We start from the raw sequence: 21186 nt of genomic DNA on the forward strand, positions 1-21186 counted from the left end.
GGCAAAGACGACTGAGCACTTCGAAATGCAGATAAAAAAATGAATTAAAATGCTACGAGTGCAAGCTTCAGACGGCCACGGAAGAACACAGTGGCGTGGAAATCTAAATCTAACCCACCGCTGCAAAGGCAGCGGTCCTCAGTTTTATACCGCTCTGAAGGCCAATGTTAGCTCGCCAGCTCTTCGGGTAAGGTTCGTTGAACCGTTGTATCGTCTATTTCGCTTGCTGGTGTAGTTCGTACAGAGCGTTTTGCATACATTGCGGTGTTCTGCGCCACCTGAATTCCTCGTGGCGCCGATGGCGCAGATGGTGCACGCTAACGACACGCACTCCGTGTGGTGGCACAGGCGCGCAAAAAACACGTACAAGGCCCCGGTCGAGGTTGGTGACCTTTTAGAACTTGCCATGCACAGGCCACGCAGGTCGATGACACGTGGATGCTGCTGATCATTGATTCTGCAACACTGTAAACCGCTTTCTGGGAAGCGCTATTGGCACATAGTTTCCTGTGGAAACGCGCCCCTATATGCTTGCTGGCGCCGTGAAGTTTGAACGTCCCCGTATTTGCATCCGACCTAAAATAAAGAGCATGCTTCCGACTGTCTGCGTGTCTGTCTAGCCATGCGCTTTCTTCTTTCTGCCAACGTCCAGCGTCCAGTACAAACTACACAGCTCCTTTCTGGAATATTGTCAAATTCCTCGCTCTTTAAAAAACTGCCAGCGGAGATGCTAACTCATGACGGGAAGGACCATACGAAAAAAGAATGCAGCGCGGTGGCTTAGTGGTTAGGGCGCGGTCGAAAACTAGCCAGTTTATCCCTTTTCCATCGTTTCTACTATTAATTTTCGTTAAGCATCTACGTCACAAATTACTCCCTGTTTTCAGTTCGTCACAAAAACAGTCAACAGGTGTCATACCCTTGCACAAAAACACAAACATTTGCGCAGTCTTTCTTCATCCGAATAGCAAAAGATTAGAACAGCCTTCCCAATGCCGCTGTGATCATAGAAGACACGCTTGCATTCAAAGATAAATTTTTACCTTTAGACACATTTTAGGTTCTCGTGTACCTTTCCCCTCTAACGGGAGGTGAACGGACTGCCGTATATCACAAAAGAAAAAAAAATAGAAACAACGATTTTTATTTACACGTCTATTTGTGCAACAATTTTTGTGCACTTTGTTGTTAAAAATGAGTGGCGAATGATAAGATGTTATATCATAACTCATGCTTTGAATCCTAACGGTTACGTGAACAATATTCATGTGTAATTAATATCTATTTATGATTTATATATGAACATTACTCACGTAACCATTAACTTATATAATTCATACATATTTACGCGGCGGTCGAATTTCGATCGAGGAAAAATTCTAGCAGCCCGCGTACTGTGCGATTTCAGCGGTCGAAATTGCCGGAGCCCTTCGTTACGACGTCCCTCACAGCTTAAGTCGCTTTGGGACGTTAAACCCCCATAAAACACGCAAATAAAACAGATATATTTATCTCACAATATTTCAAGTTGAATGATAGTGCCGGTCATGAAACGCAAAAGTAGCTGTGAGGGCACGGCAGGACCACAATACTTCGACAGTCAAGTACGAATTGCACTCGTATAATTACCAGCCTGTTCTACAACTAATACTGTTGTAAGACAGTATTAGCTTACAGCGTGACTTACTAGCTGTAGGAAACTGATGTGAAAAACGGCAAATGTCTATAAATATTGCTAAGTGAAAGGTCATGCATTTCCATAGACGCTCCAACTTAATACCACATAGCTACTTTATTTGCGGTTCTCGTTTACATGCTACTAAAGCATACAAATATCTTGGATTACACCTGTCTGACGGTCTTACGTGGTCAGTACTCATCAACCACAACACTGCAGCATCCAGCCGCTCCCTTGGCTATCTTCAACGCTCGATTAAGTTTGCCCCAGCCCATGTAAAGTTACTAGCCTACACCACATTAACGCGCCCAAAATAAGAATATGCAACCGCCATTTAGAACCCACATGAGGAATACCTTTCTGAGAGCGTAGAAACTATCAGAATCACGCCATTAGGTTTGTTCACACCGATTATTCATCCTACAGAAGTGTAACCGATCTGAAGAACCGATCCAGCTTGCCATTATTAAAGTTTCGTCGAAAACTAGCCAGTTTAGCCCTTTTTCATCGTTTCTACCATTAATTTCCGTTAAGCATCTACGCCACAAATTGCTCCCTGTTTTCAGCTGGTCACAAAAACAGTCGACAGGTGTCATACCCTTGCGCAAAAACAAACATTTGCGCACTTTCTTCATCCGAATAGCAAGAGATTGGAACAGCCTTTCCAATGCCGCTGTAATAATAGAAGACACGCTTGCATTCAAAGATAAGCTTAAACCTTTAGACACATCTTAGGTTTTCGTGTACCTTTCCCCTCTAACGTTGACCTATTGCACTTTGTTTTTCTATGCAGTTTTTACTGTTCTCTAATCCGTTATTGAATTCTCACCCACCATTCAGCGCTTCTTCCTGTCTTTCATTCTTGTCTTGTTTTTTCTTTTCTATTCGATAGCATTTGAGCGTTTTGCATTTAGATTTTCTGAGCTGTTCGTCTGTTTCATTTGTGTTTTGAACCTTGATGTTTTGTACAGAATATGTTCGTTTTGTATTGATATTTCTATAAAACCCATCCGTCATGTAATGCCCCTTTTTTGGGGGTCTTTGAGGCACTAAAATAAATTAAAAAATAAATAACCCTGTAGAACGTAGAATTCAGTGAAATAAGGCAGCGGCTACAAAGTACGGGAATACTTGACGCATCACAGACGAAAAAGCTTTCAATTTTTACGTCAAAAATCACATCTCGTCCTATGAGAGCACGAAAATGGTGTTGGGGAAAATGTGTAAAGTCTTTGGGGGGGGGGGGGGGGGAGGGGGGTGGCGACAGCCCCCCCCCCCCCCTTCCCCTAGGACCGCCACTGCACTGACTTAACATTACGAAGGTCTAAATTTACAGTCAGCGTCAATATATGGGCAATCGCTTTTGTGTCGACTCATCAAACCGATTTTTTTTTGGCACGATGACCACTTACCTTGCGAACAAAGTGGCGGTGAAGGATGCGAGAAACCAAGGGACCAATTATACTGGTGAATTTTGTTGGATTGTGGATGAGGATTTAATGCGAGTAGCTTAAGCCTAAAGTTATCACTTCCATATTTATTCTTACTGTATGTGCACCTTTGTCCTTCAGTAGGCGCAGTCCGGCTGATGATAATGATGTGCGTGCGCCTTTTGAAGTTTGAAGTATGAGGTTTATTTTCCTTCAAATAAAAGAAAGAGGGAACTGTGACAAAAGGCGGTAAGGCCTGACGAGGTCACAGTTCCCCAATACAGTTCATGCAGCAGTGTGCAGCACATAAGTAACAAAATTTAAAGTAATATGACAAAAATACATTGGGACAAAAAAACATTGCAGCAAGCGACAGTATTTCAATAATAAATAAAACAAAGACAGTGCACCATAAATCATATCAAAGGTAGTATATAAACATGGCAGGAGGTCACAAAAGGAAACGCAAACACACAAAAAATTTAACATGAAAACAAGAGATGCTACGCTAAGTAAAACCGAAATTATATTGCGTCAGTGCTGATTAGTAACCTTTTGATGTCTTTTTTAAACTTGTTCTTTGGGAAATCAAACATGACACTTAGAGATGGGTTATTGAGAACGACTGGAATCTGATAATCGAGCTTTTGTTTTCCGTAATTTGTCCTTGTTTTAGGGACCAAGTTTCTGTGTTGCCGAAGGGGGTATTTCTAGGAGGGCGGTTTGGAGAAATGGAATATAAACGATTACGATGGATGTACAGTAACAGGCGTAATATGTAAACATGATTTGCTATAAGTAAATATGCTTATGATAGAGTGGTGATGCTGGTAGGTTTTCCGGCCTACCATGGTAACCCTCAATAGCCCGTAATGCCTTCTTTTGCAAAATCAGTAACTTTTGAAAATTACCTATTGTTGTAGTGCCCCAGACCAGTGCACAATACGACAATTTGGAAAAAAAATAGTGCATAATATATGGACACTTTTAGGGAAACGGGCCATTACTCCCGAACGCGTCGCCTCCTCATGGGCCTTACTCAGTGCCTTCCTGTTGTCTACGTTCAGAGAGCGCCAGGTGGTTATCCTTTTCTTTACATGTGTCCCGAAACACTCGCTAGTGGTAGAATAGTAGGTTCCAGCATAGGGGACTTAAAGACTGCGTTGCCATCGATCGTCATCTGCAAGTCGACAGCTACTGCGATAATGCATAGGCTGAATGGTGGGTCACCTGTTGTGTTGTGCATCGTTTTCTTTTGTTTTCATGGCTGGCTGAAGGCTTGGAGCAATTTATGTGGCTCGTCACTCTGTTTTCTTGGCTTGGTTTTGTCGGTCAGGATTCATAACAACGGTTAAGGAGAAGAGTGCCATTAATTACGATAACTCCCAAAGAAATGTATTGCCAAAATGCAGCCGTAAGTTGTTCGCATACGAACTTTCCCATAAGTCGTCAAAACCCACACTTAATGCCCGATTCCGAGAGAGCGGCTGATTTTCCAAGGATTGATAATGCGCGACATTGCATGGCTGTTAGCTTAACTGTTGCAGATTTTTTTTTCTTCCTCATGAGAAAGGACGAGAAGATATGCACAGTAAAATAGAAATGTCATCACATTTTCTGAAATAAGTATGAAGTTCCAACAAAAAGTCTGCTTAGACTGATTGAAACCTCGTTTATTCCACATTAGAATGCGCCGAAGGCGCTTAAGTTCTAACCGAATTCTGCTTAGCGCTGACTTAATTTTTTTCTTGACAATAAACGTGCAGGATGGGGAAAGCTGCGTATGCCCTTGCTTTGGATACAACGAGGTCTCTGTTCTCAGTGATGTTGTAGCCTGGGCAAGGTTTATTAGAGGGTTAAAGGAATAGTGGCGAAAGACCAAGGACAAAATTTCATAATGTTTGTTAGATGGTTTCTGCACCTCAAAAGGGGAGCCTTTCATGCTCCCTTAACTCAAGGAAGCGTTGAAGGGAGCCATCCTAATTTAGAGCCGCCCTTAGCCGTTCCTTGGGTAAGGAGGTACTCCGAGTGACCAGGAGCGCTTATACGTGTCTGGTCCTACATGTCTAAAGATTAAAATATACATGGTCTATTCTGAAAGTAGTAGGACTCATTTTTTTAAACAAAATTTATTCGAGAGAATAGTACAAACGATTACAATTTTTCAAGGTAGCACCCTTCTGTACCCACACGCTGCTGCCAATGAGTTTACAGTTTTCGTACGCCTCCAGGAACACCTGGACCGGAATGCTGTTTAGCTCCCTCGTCACGGCCTGTTGAACCACCTCTACCGATCCGTGATGTTTCCCCTTGAGCGTCGATTTTATTCTCGGGAATAGAAAAAAGTGTGGCGGGGCCAAGTCGAAACAATAAGGGGCCTGAGGCAGCGTTGCCGCCTCGTGCTGGGCAAAAAATCGGGCTCCTCATTCACACGATGAAGAAGATCCTACCGGTTGGCCTTTTCCTCCTCTGACAACACTCCCGGCACCAACTTCGCGCACGCTTTCCTCATGGATACGTTTTCTGTCACGATCTCAAAAACTTGGGTTTGAGGAATGCTCAAGTCATCAGCAATCATTCTGATACTCATTCTACGATCATTGTCGAGTAAATGTTTCACTCGCTACACATTTTCGTTGGTTTTGCTGGTCGAAGGGCGCCTGAAGCGGTCGTCTTCCTCCACTCTTTCCTTACCTTCTCGGAACAGCTTGTGCCACTCAAAAAACACCTCATCTACCCATGGAAGCGTCACCGTAGGCCTCCTTAATAATGTTGTGAGTCTCTTTGCCCGTTTTACCAAGATTTACTCAAAATTTGATCGCGTATCGCTGATCCAGTAAATGCTCGATGATTCTGCGTGACGAGACGTTTCGACAGGGGTTCACAGTACAAGCGACCTCCTCTCTTCAACGGCCGATAGCCGACTGACGATTTTCCCCAGCAGTCCCAATATCCCCCTTCAACGATCCTGCACGCGTAGACCACCTCTCGTCCGCCCGTTCGCCCAGGAAAAGACCAGTCCTACCACTTTCAGAACAGACCCTGTATGTGTCTGAATTTGAAAAAAAGCAGGTACACATCTATACCTTCGTATTTGTATTAAGGAAGACGCCCCTGTGTGTGCCAGTTTTTCTATTTGGGGAGAACTGTTTTATTGCTCTAATGGCTTGGCACGAAAGCATAGTTCGTCCGCTGACGTCCCAGCGTTTACAGAGCAGTGGCAGTGCAGCGGTAGTGCATTGTGGACTCGCATCTCCGCAGCCGCCGGAGACACCATACTGCGCAAACGCACACCGCGTAGTGAAGATTGCGTTCCGGTAAAGCAGCAAGGTAAAGAAGAATGAAGATGACGTATGCCTACGTCATTAAAACCATGCTCCAAAAGAGACCTCACTAAGAACTCCCTAGTAAGGCGTATTTAAAAATTGAGTGAAGGCGACCAGATCTTAAGGCCTGCTCATTGAGCCAATGAGCGTTTAAAAATTTGGCCCAAGGCGTCGATGGATGCCGCTAACCGAAAAACCCACAAGCCTTCATTCTTTTTCTTATCACGAGCTTCATGCCTCTTCTCTTCCACGCCTCATGTAATGTAGTCTCGTAGGAGAGCCGACTGAATGATCAGCAGAACATGCATAAATGTTTTATGCCCTTCTAAAAGAGTTGTGACTGATATTGAAGAGAGTCCGTATGTACAGCTTAGAAACACGTCGCGGCGGCTCAGTGGTTACGGCGCTCGGCTGCTGGCCCGAAAGACGCGGGCTCATCTCGGCCGCGGAGGCCGAATTTCGGTGGAGGCGAAATGCTAGAGGCCCGTGTGCTGTGCGATGCCAGTGCACGTTAAAGAACCCCAGGTGGTCGAAATTTCCGGAGCCCTTCACTACGGCGTCCCTTATAGACCGAGTCGCTTTGGGACGTTAAACCCTAATGAACCAACTGAACCTAACTACAGCTTAGAGCTTCTAGGCAAGAAGGCTTCGGTTTTTAGTTGACGATGGCAAAATTTTTACGGTCAAAAATAGTTGCAGTTTTTGTTACTCGCGTGTTTCTTTGCTGGAGGAGCTCTCTCTGGTTTGTGTATCTACAGCTTAATTTCTCCCCCGACCATCTTAGTACAATAAAAAAATGGCATCCCGTTGTCCAGACCGCGCTGGGTCCTGAGAAAAGATTATTATCAAGATAGGTGGATCCCTTTTCAAGGGCAGGAAATAACGTTGAACGCTACTGGGTTTCCGAGTAATCATAATGGTAGCACACGAGAAAAGATCCCCGTGTTGGATGAGCTGATAGAAGGTGGTTCTAAAATAAAGGTGAAGCCCCGAGAGTTTTCTGAAAAACTGTTGTGATTCCGCATTAGTTTCTTGGTGTTTAAAGTCCCAAAGCAACTCAGGCTATGAGGGACGCCGCAGTGAAGGGCTCCGGAAATTTCGACCACCTGGGGTTCTTTAGCGTGCACTGACGTCGCACAGTACACGGGCCTCTATCATTCCGGCTTCATCGAAGTTCGGCCGCCCCATCCGGGACCGAACGCGCGTCTTTCGGGTCAGCAGCCGAGTGCCGTAATCACTGAGCCACCGCTGCGGCTAGTCGCGATTCCATATGCACGCACGACATTTCTTATTTTAGGAAACGTTGCGGCCGCGGGGCCACTTGCGTGGCAGTTCAATGCTTAGAGTGTTCGGTCATCAACAGACTGTAAAGAACGCTCAGAGCTCAGTCGTATCTGTTCAGCGAAGATTATTAAACTACTCGCCATGAAGATAAGCGCTTGCACCAGATTTCGGTCTTCTAATAGAAAACATTAAGTTGAATATGCTTTACATCCGTGCGATAAAAGATAATCGCGTGTGTTTCGCACATGTGAATTTTTTTGTGTTTCTTTCGGTTTTATGTGTATAGGAATGATTGCTTCAGTAATGGATGTTTTTTAGAAAGATGTGTTAGTGCTCCGAAAATGCGTCTTTTTTGCACGTGCTCAACTAATTTTTAGCTGCGACTCAAAGCCAGTCCTAGTGCTTCCCGCATGTCATCGTCTTTCGCCTTGTACAGGTGGCCAAATCTTTAGATGGCGTGCGTGATGGCCGCTTTTTGCTTGCTCATGTTTTTACGACGAAGAAAACTTGCGTAAAGGTGAACATAAAGCACCGGCTTGGTGAGCCTGTGCTTAGATTTGACATTTTCAGAAGTTTGCTCCGACATAAAGGGCAGGAGAAAGCAAAAAGCTGCCATCACGCACGCCAGCTAAAGATTTGGCCGGCTGTACGTTTGTTAAGCCGTCCCAATAAACCAATTTTCTGCAGCCCGCGACGTGCTCTATTTATAAGCGTAATATGTTAGCGGAGTTTTACGCTTACCGGACTTGCTTTAGAAGGAGTATTTAATATTCGATGGCGGATTCAAATTTGATGGTGTACTCGAACAGCGTTTTTTTTTCTCCATCGTAAACGCGCTTGCCACTTGTGTGTTTCGCTTCGCCGCTCCAGGATCATCGACCCGTCGCCCGGTTCATAGCCCGTGGCTGTCAACCTGTGCCACGTTGCGCACCATGCCGAACACTTGGTGCCGGCTTTTGGCGGCTGACAGTCCAGAACCTCTGGTTTCCTGTTCCTTGTTGTGTAGTGTATTCGTGTGTTTGGCAAGCTTTTCCGCGTTGCAAACAGCGCATATATAGTCGCAACACTGCCATAAACTCAGAGCAGCTTAGGCTTCTATCTTCACTTTCGCGCTTCGTACTCGTGAACGGAGACCGTTGAGCACACACTGCCTTAAAGAATAAGAGAAGCCCTTGATAAAACGAGTGCACTCGCCATGTCAGCAGTGGGTCGTCGTTCTCTGGTCCTGCGCTGGATCTGCGTGGCAGCGTCCTTGTACGCTGTAGAAGCTTGGACGAGAGTTCCGTACCTGGCACCTTTCCAGGACGTCTCCAAGGTGATGCGCAAAATGCCACTTCTAAAAAATACAAACAGAAGCCTGTTAATATTGGCACTTCAGGATCAGCGTGCATGACAGTAGAGTGTAGAAGACCAGTTGCAGTGGCTCACTGACTTTGGCGTTGGGCTACTGATCTCAGGGTCGCGGGTTCGTTCCCGGTCACCGTGGCTGCATTTCGGTCGAGGTGAAATACAAAATCGTCTGTGATATCAGCGCATGTTAAAGAGTTAAAGAATCGCTGGTGGCCAAAAATAATGCGGAGCCTTCTACTACGAAGTCTATCATGGAGCACATATCGTATCGAGAGGTTAAACCCAACAATTTACAACTGAAAATGTTTGCAGCCTAAAAATCAGCTGCGGCTGAGTCGTTGTCGCATGTCCTCGTCGGCATTTATGTGAATATACTTGCATTGCAATTTACTTGCGAAGTTCATTATAAATGGAAGAACCCTGACATATTGAGCTTACGGAAACCACATCACGGGAACTTTGACGTTACTAGATTTCCTTTCATTTTCTGACCAAGTATAGTAATTAGACCAGCATATGTGTCATATTCTGTGACACCTCGCGATGGGCTTTATCTTCCCACACCTTCATCCCCAAAGAAGCTGCCCTTTTAACAAGCAATCCTTAAACTCACAACATATGGTGCTGTTTAATGTACTCGCTTGTGTAACTGCATAAGTAACCGTTCAAAAGAACCAACCAATGTCGTGTTTAGGGCGCTCACTTTTATTTCAATGCACAAGGGAGTTTACCGTGTAAAAGAGAATGTTCATCAGCATGATTACTGCTGTTCAGCAATAGCAGATAATGGACCCCTAGTGTAAACGTGCTCCATTAGGTCCGTCGCTGAACGTTTCTGGATTCTGGTTGGATGCAAAGTTATCCAAACCACTGGAAAGTGGTGGAAACATACTATGTGTTCCTCACTATGCATTGCTCGGATGCAAAAATTGAGGGTCGCGGGGACTTTTGACTAAGGCTTTGTGTCGATCCTTAAAAGAATTGGCGCTTAAGATCGGTATAGTTATTTTTTTCTTTTCTATTTCGTTTCCTTCTCCCACCTCTGCGTTCATCTGCGTCAGTCTTTGCTGACGGTGCAAGACCTGTGATCCGTAAACCTTTTTTTTACAGAGAAATAGGCCCAGTTGTAACGGTTTCTAATTTCATCAAAGAAATTGCAGGGAAATGAAGTCTGCTGTGTTTGGACAATTATGTAGCAATGTCAAAAAGAATGTTGTCGCAGGCGTTGCTTCTCTATGTTTCATTTTTGCAACAAAGGACTATCCCCTTCAAGATATTTGCAAGAACCTATTGAGAGTATTAATGGCGTGAAATAAATTAACTTTTCACGTATGCATGTTTTAAGATGACAAATTGATTGTAAAGACGCATTGTGAGAAGTCACAAACCCTCTAGACGGCAACTGTACTAAAATCCTCATGCTTCACATAATTTCCATGGTGGAAGACTTGCCGCACTGGCGGTTACTCAAGGAATCAGTGTCAAATTTCCACCTAATTATGACACTACCTAATCTTAGCCATCTCCCCTCCCACCGCATGGTCTGTCTATTCAAGAGGTAGCACAAATTATGCTAATTCCATGACTAAATCCATAAATCATTTTGCATGCTAAATAGTACATGCAAACGCCCATTCTAATATCAAGTTTCCGAGATAACAGAAAAACTGCTTTCGGGTTTGAATGAAATGAGACATAGCTTCTTGCTTCAGATTTATTTCCACTGTTCACAAAACATGAAACGTTCAAAAAATAAGAGCATAATTCTTCTCAGTACTACTACCTTAGACTAAACCTTATATGTCATGCTGTTGTGCTCATGTTTGTCGCTAAAGATGGTCTAATTTGTTGCGTAGTTGGCAGAAAAAGAAGTTCCTGATAACTACTGGGCGCATATATTGATATAGTGCTCTAAATGTACCCTGCAAGGCTCCCTCATAATGCTAATATAGAGTGCGGATCGGTTTCCAATTTCTCTGAGGGGCCTTCATGTTACGTGAGAGCTAACGTTGACGTCATCTAAAACTTTCTTTTCATGCAAACTGAAATTAAGGAATTAAACAGTAGAACGCAATTTGGATCACCCACCCGCAATACGAAAGAAGTCCGTAAAGAGTTTCGTCTCTTAGAGCAACGCCTGTTGACTGCTCTATATATGAAGCACTGTATCTGAACCTCTAAGTAAAGTGCGCATACTGTATGCAAGCTGTTTGCTTAAAGCGACCTTTTGTCAGTACCCGTGCAAACATTACGGCGTATACCTCCTTCCTTCTAGCTATTATCCATGCCGTTGTAGGAAGCTTGAAGTTTGAATGAAGCTATATTGGCAGAAGAGAGGCACCGAGTATTTTTGCTGGTTCACTTACCGCAGTTTGAAGGTGACCTCAGTTCACCGCAGATGTGACACAACAGTCAAACTGCTCTATCTTTTTTTTTCACTTTTACAAACAGCATAAAATCTTTGAAAAAAAAAAACCGGCAACTGGCCCAGAATTTTTGGTGCAGGTGAAAGCTTGGAGTCCCCAGGGCTCGATCATGCAAGGATTGCGCGACAAACTCTGTAAAGTATGTTCGAGTGTTCGAAAAGAATTTCTCAAAACCTGCTTGCGCTTATCCCGATGGTGAAAACAATTAGGCCTACCGGTGACCACGATGGTGCGAGCATGCCGGCAGAAGTGGAAAATTCCAAGCAACAAAGCCCGCGCAGGAAGAACGAAATATTTCTTTGAACAATACTATTTTAACATCGTAAACTCCAGTAGCAATGCGTGCAAACTTGTACGCTTCAAGATTAACCTTCATTACTTTAGAGGACTTACCGATGACAGCATAAACAATAGCGAAATGTAACGCATACCTTAAGAGTGAGAGACACGATGGATTGAAAAACAGCTGGGTTATGTTTGTACCGACATATGGACACTCGATGGGGCACGCACATTCACACTGTCAAGGTTTCATTGAAGAACATCGGCTCATCCATCTACACGCCTTTTTGTGCGTAGAATCGAGATTAAAATTTCTTTTTTTATTATCCTACTGATAAACGCGAAACCTTGTAATTTAAACTATAATCTCGCAGCACATTTTTGAAAGTTGGTGGTTCCTTTAGGAAATCTTTCTTCCTATTTATGGATTTCAGGCACTTGTATTCGAGGCTTATGCTGCTTTATCACCGCCTTATAACGATGCGGATGTATCCTACAGTGCAGTACGGACGCCTGAAGGTCGAATAATGCAGTTGGCTTCGATCATTACTATGAAGCATATGGACTCGTTTGACGGCCTCAGTGTTACTTTAGATTTTTTCCTTGGCAGTGTACATTGCAATCATTTGCGAACACCTGTACGCAATTTCTAAAATCGGCGATGGATGGCGGCACAAGTGTCGGCAGGAAAGACATCGCAATAATTCTTATTTTCAAGTCCAAACAAATCTTCACACAAGTGCGGGCAAATGGAAGGAACCTCCTAATGCACAATCAGCGAGTAAAGACCGTAACTACCACTGACTGCATCGCAGTAGTAATGCTAGAAGGTCTGAGTTTATATTTTTTATAGATTTTCCTCCAAATAAAATAACGGTAGCCGAGATACGAGATGAACAGCTTGAAAAGCGTCGCGTTATGGCGGGTGGAGAACTGTCATACTCCATGAAATTGTGCACGTTCACGGGCTGTCATGCTTGCCCACATTCTCACCGTTGTGCCTAGGCAACAGCTCACAAACGGATTTGCGCAGGTACTTATGCCAGGCATACGGAGCAAATGATCATGCATGCAGACAGCAGCGTAATGGCTTCTGTGCTGCCAGCTGTGAGACCCTACGCACTAAGTTCAAAACCCAAATAAACTGGAAGCCAGCATCCTTCCAATTTTTTATCAGCATAAGAAAAGTAACAATAGCGCCATGTCTATCATACTTCGGGCTCTTGATACGACTGTTCTGTTGGTTAACGTATCGTCTCTTTTATCATCACCCTCACTCGGGCATATCTTTTATGCGAATCGGTGCAGTAACCGAGATGAGCATTTTACTCTTTTACAGCGGGAGCTATATCTCTTTTAAGGTTTATAACAGGGATCCTAGGATAGACTTCAGCGAAGCCTATCTGAGTGCGCGTGACACAGGTGGTATGATGTCACCACTTGCGTAAGGGTTGGACGTCATTGTCAGGAACCAGTGTTGCGAAGCGCTTGCAGCAGCTAGTACTACGTCACAGCGCGGACACAACAGGAGCAAGCAAGTGGGCGCTTGGCGCGACGTCATACCAGAAGTCAGACTATAGCTAAACCACAGTTATCAATAGAATTTGACCGTAAGCAAAAGACCTTTGCTTGCTCAGTAATTTTTGCTATACGAATAGATGCCCTGAGGTGGCGGGACATTAGGAAGCCTGTAAAGTTATTTCCAAGTTGTTTATTAAATTGTTGCTTCCGATATGTACCTCAACGTCTAAACTACCTTTATCTCTATTTTCGCCCCTGAGCACATGGACAGTAATCTTCTGGTATGCTCTATATGATATACCTTACCGCGTCTTCGCGCCCCGACTCGCAGTGTGGCTGGGAGGGCAGCCCCTGGTACGTGCTTTACCGCAGCGTCGAGGGAAGCCAGTTCGGCAAGGAGGCACGCTGCATCAATGGCCTCCAGGTGACGCCACTCGTCAACGACACCGCCCGAATCCGCTTCCGCTACACGCCCAACGGAGAGAAGTGCGTTCCTCCCCTCTATTTTGGTTTCTTTTTTGCTTTTGCCACATCATTCCGCGTCCCTTTGTCTCATGTCCAAACTGGCTGTAATTACAGAACTTATCGCGAAGCCGGCAAGAAGCGCACAGAGTTGGCGAAAAGTCACCGTTTCTCACTTGGCAGCAGTATAGCAACATTTCAAGAAAATAGAATATAAAAGATAATTACTGCACTCAAGGACTTGCACTATTCCTCGTGAATTACGTGTTGTGTGGTTATTAACATGCAATTATGTACCTATCCAAAAATGCTGTTAGCACTCCCTCCTTGGTGTACTTTGCGACTTTTTCTTGGCAATGGAATTAAAGCTAAGTAGCTAGAACCAGCCACACGCAGTGGGATATAGTCCCCGCCTGCAGCTGATAAGCATATGAGGTTCTCAATATTCATTACTTAATGCATATTTCTAACTCAAATGTCCAATTTAAAAGTTATAATTAAAGCTAAGGAAAGAGTTTTCACGAGAAGAAATTTGCTAGGCATGTCTTGTTACAAGAAGTAAGCTTCCATAGATCAGCTACTCCAATGACGGAGTAAAGACACCGCAGAGAAAACCGCGCAAAGCGGCGAGGAGCACTGTCATGCGGCACTGTCATGGCGAACTATGTGACGGAATGACAAGACGCTCCGCCCTTGTAAACTTCTCTTCATTGTCAAAAGCTGCTGTCGAGCATAGTCGAGACGTCGTCCCATCACATCGCGGCGCAGCACTGGTCGGTAAGACATTTCAGAGCTACCGCTCTCGCATAGACTGAAATAGCGCCATCTTCAAGATTGAAGAAGACTTTACGTACAAATGTTGGAAGGCGCTTTCGCTTTTCCGCAGACAGCAATGGCTTGTGCCTGCGGCGACTTCCCCGTTGCTTTGCATAGATGGGACAGGTTACACAATGAAACTCGAGTTGAATAAACTCTGCGCCTGTAACCACACCCTTCAATATAAACAATACCATTCGCTGATGCCTCAGAGAGATTTTAAGCGCTAATGAAATCAGCTTGAGTTTGCCTAGGCATCAGCTGTGCACTGACTAAACATCAGTGAACTCGAAACCGCTCTAAGGAATCTAGTGCCTTTAGGACGGGACGTTTTACGGTACCATGGCTGTGTGTTTATACGAATGTATTTAAGCCAGGACATATGTTAAATTCCTTCTTGCCTTAGCGCCTACAGTTCATAATGGCCTAAAACGCAATGTCCAGAAGTAATCCCAGTTAGTGCAAATGGCGTTTTGAAACTCATCGTCTGAAAAAAAAAAAATTAAGCAGATAGCATGGCGCATTTCACGGTCAACAGTATAGAAGCCAACAAAATAAAAAGTGTTCAAGCCAGAAGGTGTACACATTTTGATCATTAGTGAATACGAATGGAACTTTTCAGGTATGCTTCATTTCGTGTAAAGTCGACCATCCCGGGAGGTGCAAAGAATATCCTCGAGCTGAAGCTGGAAGATAAAGGTACGTGCCTCTGGGGATGTTTTAATAGAAAGATTCGAATGAACGTTGAGTTGAACTAGGGGCGTTTTTATTCCTCTGATCTCAGGATCAAAATATGAGTAGCCGATGTGACCTGCACTCGATTGCTTTTTTTTCTTCAGCATGGTATTTATTACAGTGATGTAATGTTCTATGTACATGAACTATATACAAGCCATTATGAAAACTGTTAAACAATACATTTTGAAAAGACCATGCACTAGAAAAGGGGCAATGCAGAGCACATCACTAATAGTGAGTGCCACTCCGGTTCGTACTCAGTCTGGGCATACACGTCTCTTAGATCAACAACCATTCGACTGAAGTGATCCTTTGTAGACACAACAAGTTCACAGTGTTTGTCCATCATGCGGGTTTTCCAGAGGCTGTGCAGTCCAATCAGAAAGAACATGTCCAGGGGTTCATCAACAAATGGCAGCGCAGTGAGATAGCGAACAGAATGTGGAGTCAGATGAATTCTTTTTTTAAATGTGCGTTGCAGGATATCCCAGAAGAGTACTGCATCTTTGCAACTGATGAAACAATGCTCAATTGTTTCTGGTTCATCACCTGCACTCGATTGCTCCTAAAAGCGAATCGCGTATCGCCACACATATACAAAACAAGGCACTCATTTACCCGGACCTGCACGCAAGCACTCGTGCCCAACATTCTTGAACAAAGATTTTGAATATCAGAAAATTGCAAGGTACTGGTACAGAAATATTGAGAGGAAGGGTCCATTCTTCCTATATGTAGCAAATCTTTCTTTTATAATGTTTCCACCGCACGCATCGATCAGTTAAGACAGCCATTGAAAACCAATGAGGAACGCCTTTGACGATAGCAAGAAAGTTAATACAAAAAAAATTGAAGCCTGCCGACGGGAGATCTGCGGATATATTGATTGTTATTGGGGAATCTTATATAAAAAAATGCACTCATAAACTTTTTCCCGTTTAAAAATGCTTTTCTTCAGAATTGTTTTGTATTATGCATGTACAAAAAGCCGGAAACCCAGGACGCAAGGAATAGAAGAAATCAGGAAAAGTAATTAAACAAGAATACCCGGCAAATAAATGCGATATCAATAAGTCCTGCTCAAAGATCCCTGAACCGCAATGCTACAGCCGTAGGTAGATCAGCGCACCACGCCAGCAACTGTCTAGCTGTGGTATACGAACAACGACTTTTCCTGTCGAAGACGCAATCTGATAGATAATTAATCTTCTGTTGAATGGAAGCGTAAACTTCATGATCTCGGTACTAGGAGTGAGAGCATCGTGAGATAGGGGCAGGAGAGATGGGATCAAAGATTATTAATCAAAACAGCGCACATGAAACGCGCTTGACTCGCGGCATTTGAGCTCGAAAAAGTCTCTGCATGATGCGTAAGCATAAGAATTGAACTCCCAGTAGTACTGTTAATTTTTTTATTACAAGAATGGGTGTGCGTTGAAATGGAGTGCACATTAACAGAGGATAAAAGCAGCGCAGTAGTTAAAAACCTCGACGATAAATTTTTCTCCGTGCATACTACTGTACTCTTCCTTGCGGCATCCGTGTCACAATTTCCTTTCCTATTCATGCTGCGTTCTGGTAATGCAAGTATACGTTTCATTAGTCTAGTCATGAGCCAAGTACTGTTTCTTGATAGTTGCAAATATTTAAATATGTTAACAAACAAGTAATCAGTTTATTTATATAAGATCTGCAGGCACTGAAGAAAAAGAATCGTTCCACAGTTCCTCTAGATAAAAAAAACGCAGAGCAGGCCTTCATCAGAGGACTTAAGATGTAACCTAGATATACAGTTTTAGCTTTATGATAAAAAAGCTAAAAGGTGGCCTAAAAATGGTAAATTATTAGAGTGTAAAAGCAGCTTCCAGGTGTTTTCGCTTGTGCCTAGTCATATGAATCAATGCTGTATTCAATTCGATATTGAAAAAATATGTCGAAACATGTAACGCATTGGAAGGTTAGTATTTGGGCAATCAAGATAAAGCGCTTCTGGCCTTGCGGAAAGTGCGTACATATGACAGTTCCTGCTCTCTTAGACAGGAAGGAGAACTTGGTGGTCATAAAGAAGGATCTGATTTCAGACCGTACGCGCGCTTGTACGCTTACGATGCGCAGGATCCAGGACTGTGCCGTTTGACGTTCTCTACTCGGAGTGCGGAACGTGCCAGGTGATCAAGCACGTCACAGCCAAAAACAGTGAGTGTCTTGCGTTGGAAGCCAACTGTCTCTCCTACAAGATTTATATAATATCATTACGTAACATCATCGGTCGCTGTCCGGCAAAATGCGTGGCAAACTGCTCTTCCGATATATCTGAAAATGGCCTAGCCCTGCGCCAGCCACACCCACCCGATCCCAGCGAATTTCCTAACCTCACACGCTGCCTGACTATCTGATGTCTTCGGCTCTTTCACCCTCCGTTGATATTGCTATACTGCTGACACTCGATCTGCCAGCGCCACCACACGGCCTAATTGTATTACTTGGTGCGCGGCCGAGTGTCATCTTTCCGGATGAGCACTACTGTTCTACGAGAATGTCCCAGTAAACGGCTTTCTTGCGTAGTGCTACATTTGTCGGTGACAATGTATACGGTCAGTTACCATAAAATATCTCCGTTTGTCTGCACTGGAACGGGGAATTGGGTGAGGTGAATGGCATTCATATCTGAAAAAGCACGAAGCACGCCGCAATAAACTATAACACAACTCTTAACATTGTGGAGACCAAGCATTTTCATTCCGTTACGGCAGGGAATTCCGCTCAGCGACGAAAACCACGACATTTAGCTTGTGCGTACCGCTACCGCTACTGTGTCGCGCGTACCGCACGCTACACATGCGCAGATCGCACTGACGGCGCCAGATGGGCAGCTGGGGGCACCGCCGCGTCGAGACCACTTACGCATGCGCAATGACGGCACACGGTACGCGGCAAGCACTAACGATGCGCTCTATGTCTCGATTCGCTATTCTTAGCCACGGCTCACGGCAGTAAGGCATAATAGACTCTAGTTTACATAAGAAACGCAAAGCTCTTACAACCAAAGTACAGGGACATCGATGCCGCCTAGGAGGGTGTTCCCCGCCCTTCTTGTCCCGTTATGTGATAGTAGCAGATCGTGTATATTGATAACCTCGAAGGAATAGCCATTCTCACGCATAAAGACTTTGGAATATTCATAGGTGCTTTATCTTCCCGGCTATAATGCTCAAAACACGACCTTGTGGCCTAGGAACTATTTACCAACCCTGCACCTGATATGACGAGACTGCGATGAAACTGAAGATAATTTAAAATGGAAGTGCGTGTAACAATGACTTAGCAATTTCTTTGCCCTCAAAAGCTGAATTATCTCTAATTTTAGGCGGCCAAGATTTTCAAGGGGTGCGTACTTCTCAGCGATCAAAGATTTCTGTAAGATTACTGATTTTAGTTTACTGCGATGTAATGCATTATGCTTTACCACTGTACACACTACGCAAAACACGGGTGGATTTACCACTGAAAAGTCAAAATAAGCTTACTTTCGTAATTAGGTTTACGTAAATTTCAGATTCGTTCTGTCATTTTTCACAACACCCGTTTTTGATATCAAGCGACGTCCAACCTTTCGGTATCAAACCGCACTTCTGTCGCTCAGTCGCAACCAGTCACTGCTCTGAGACTGAGATGTGATCACAGACGTGGCGTTCTATTTGCTCGCTAATCGTTTTTGCAAGGAAGGAAACATAAGTTGGTTGGTTGGTAACAACTTTATTCATAGTCCTGCAGAGCTTTCGCCGACGGGGCCTTAGGTCTCCCACGTGGGGACGTCGAGGCGCTGCCTCGCCGTCGCCTCGCGGGCCTGCTGGACGGCCCAGAGTTGGTCCCCGAGGCTGGGGCTGCGCAAGGCAGCGGCCAACCGCGGCGGGAGGGTTCCGGAAGTAGCACCGTGAAGGTTTTTGTTACAGTAGCTTGAAAATTTTAATCGGTACTAAGGTGCATGCACTGTTATATCTATCAAATTGTATCAAAAGACCTAAACATGTTCAAAAATAGTACTATGGAAAATTCATTAGTATCAGTAAGCGTACTAACCGCATAAAGACATCTAGGAGAACGGATTCAATTACTGCTGCGCCGATCTTCCGGGATTTCGCAGATATTAAGGCGAAAGCCTTTAATGCCTCATACTGTCGTCAGCAGACGCGTCGGTAGGAATGTCGACAGACGCGTCGGCAGGAGTGTCGACAGACGCGTCGGAAGATTTGTCCGCCTTTCGGCGTCACTGCTTAAAAAGAAACTGCGCCGAGGGTGGGAATCGAACCAGGTCCTTCGGCATTTGAAGAGGAGACGCTACCACTCCGCCACGAGGCTCAAGGTTAAAGCATGAATAAAGGTGCATCTAGTGAATGCATAGGTTTCATAAATAAAATAAAAGGAATAAAGTCAAGAAAAGGAAAATAAAAAGTAAGAAAATAAGCAAAAATAAAAACAAAATAAAATAGGATATGAAAATAAAAATAAAAAACAATAAACAAGAAAAGGAGCAAAAATAAAAATATGCAAAATAAAAAGTAAATAAAAACAAACAGTGCGCCAGGAAAAGCTTTCGCCTTGCAGCACTTTAGAGAGCCAAAGTGCCCCCCGATTTTTTTTTTTTATGCAGACCCTCTGTGGTGTTTTAGTGGGTTTGGCGTTCGCCTGCTGATGCCAAGGTCTCTGATTCGACTCCGGCTGAGGCGGTGGCATTTCGATGGAGACGAAAATGCTAGAGGCCCGCGTGCTGTGCGATGTCGGCGCATGTTAAAGAACGCATAGTGGTCTAAATTATTCAGGAGCCCCCCCATGCTGTGTCCTGCATATCCCGTGTGTTGCTTCGTGACGTTAAACCTCGCAATTGCAAAAACATTTGTGTACTTTTGCAGCCACCATCTGCATGCAGTACATTCCAGCCGAGGCCTTCGACAAGGATCTCAAGCATTGCCATTTCATCTACAGCCTGGAATGCGGTCACCTGCCCAAGTACCAGATTTCGGACAGGAGTTGCCTATCGCGGTTCGGATGAAGAACCTTGAGGCCTGGCACGGTGGAGAAACAGAGTCATCTATCAATCGAATAAATGTCATACCAGCAGGGTGTGTGTGTCGTAGAATCATATCGGCAAGCGTATTTAGACACTCCAGCATCACCTTATAAACTCTGTACTCTTAATAAACTGCTACGGTTCGTTCCTTCATGCCTGGAAATCGCATACGGCTTTGTAAGTTCCGACTCAGATACATGACTTCAGCTTTATCGTGCCATTGACCTCAGACATTCCGGGGCGGGGCAACCTCTTCCTTACCGGCGTATGACATCAGCAACATCAACCACGTCGAAAATCGTTAGCCAGAGGTTCAACAGGAACACATAGCTTTTCTATAATAAGAAATGCTCCCTTTAGCATATTTGTAGGTCATCTGGTGCGCACGCTGGTTTCCTGTCGTTGTGTATTCACGGGGCAGTGCGACAGCCTCTGCTATGATGGCTACGGTGAGGTCCCACGATGAGGAGCCGAACCTCAAGTGCTCGCTGCGATGACATCCACGACGCACACCAGAGAGACGCACTTCCAATTTCTTAGCGTGTAGTAAGCGTGCACATGTTTACAGCGAGGCTGACGGTGTGGGCGAATTTTCTTGCGTCTTGGCAGCCCAAACAAATTAAACAGAAGTCGGTTACTGCGTACATATAATTAGGGGTTGCTGGAAACTTCGCGTACTATGTAAGCACTGTTGAAGGATGAGGTTCGGGGTCGCGGCTCGACGGAACCACGGTCCATACGACGCCCGTTCCGACCAGGACAGCAGTGCCGCTGAGCGAAGAAGTTCGTTGGTGGCGAAAGGAGA

General features: G+C 44.5%; 1 protein-coding gene across 1 annotated transcript; it reads left to right on the forward strand.

Annotated features, from left to right (window-relative positions):
• Positions 1-8913: 8913 nt before the first annotated feature.
• Positions 8914-20363, forward strand: LOC149359316 (uncharacterized). Its single transcript, XM_089567640.1, has 5 exons — positions 8914-9033; positions 13629-13783; positions 15198-15274; positions 17429-17509; positions 20224-20363. The coding sequence occupies exons 1-5, from the start codon at positions 8914-8916 to the stop codon at positions 20361-20363; spliced, it is 573 nt and encodes a 190-aa protein (XP_089423766.1).
• The last annotated feature ends 823 nt before the right edge of the window (positions 20364-21186 follow it).

The sequence above is a fragment of the Amblyomma mixtum genome, chromosome 2, assembly GCF_055824585.1.
Source record: "Amblyomma mixtum isolate Tamu chromosome 2, ASM5582458v1, whole genome shotgun sequence".
Taxonomy (NCBI): Eukaryota; Metazoa; Arthropoda; class Arachnida; order Ixodida; family Ixodidae; genus Amblyomma; species Amblyomma mixtum.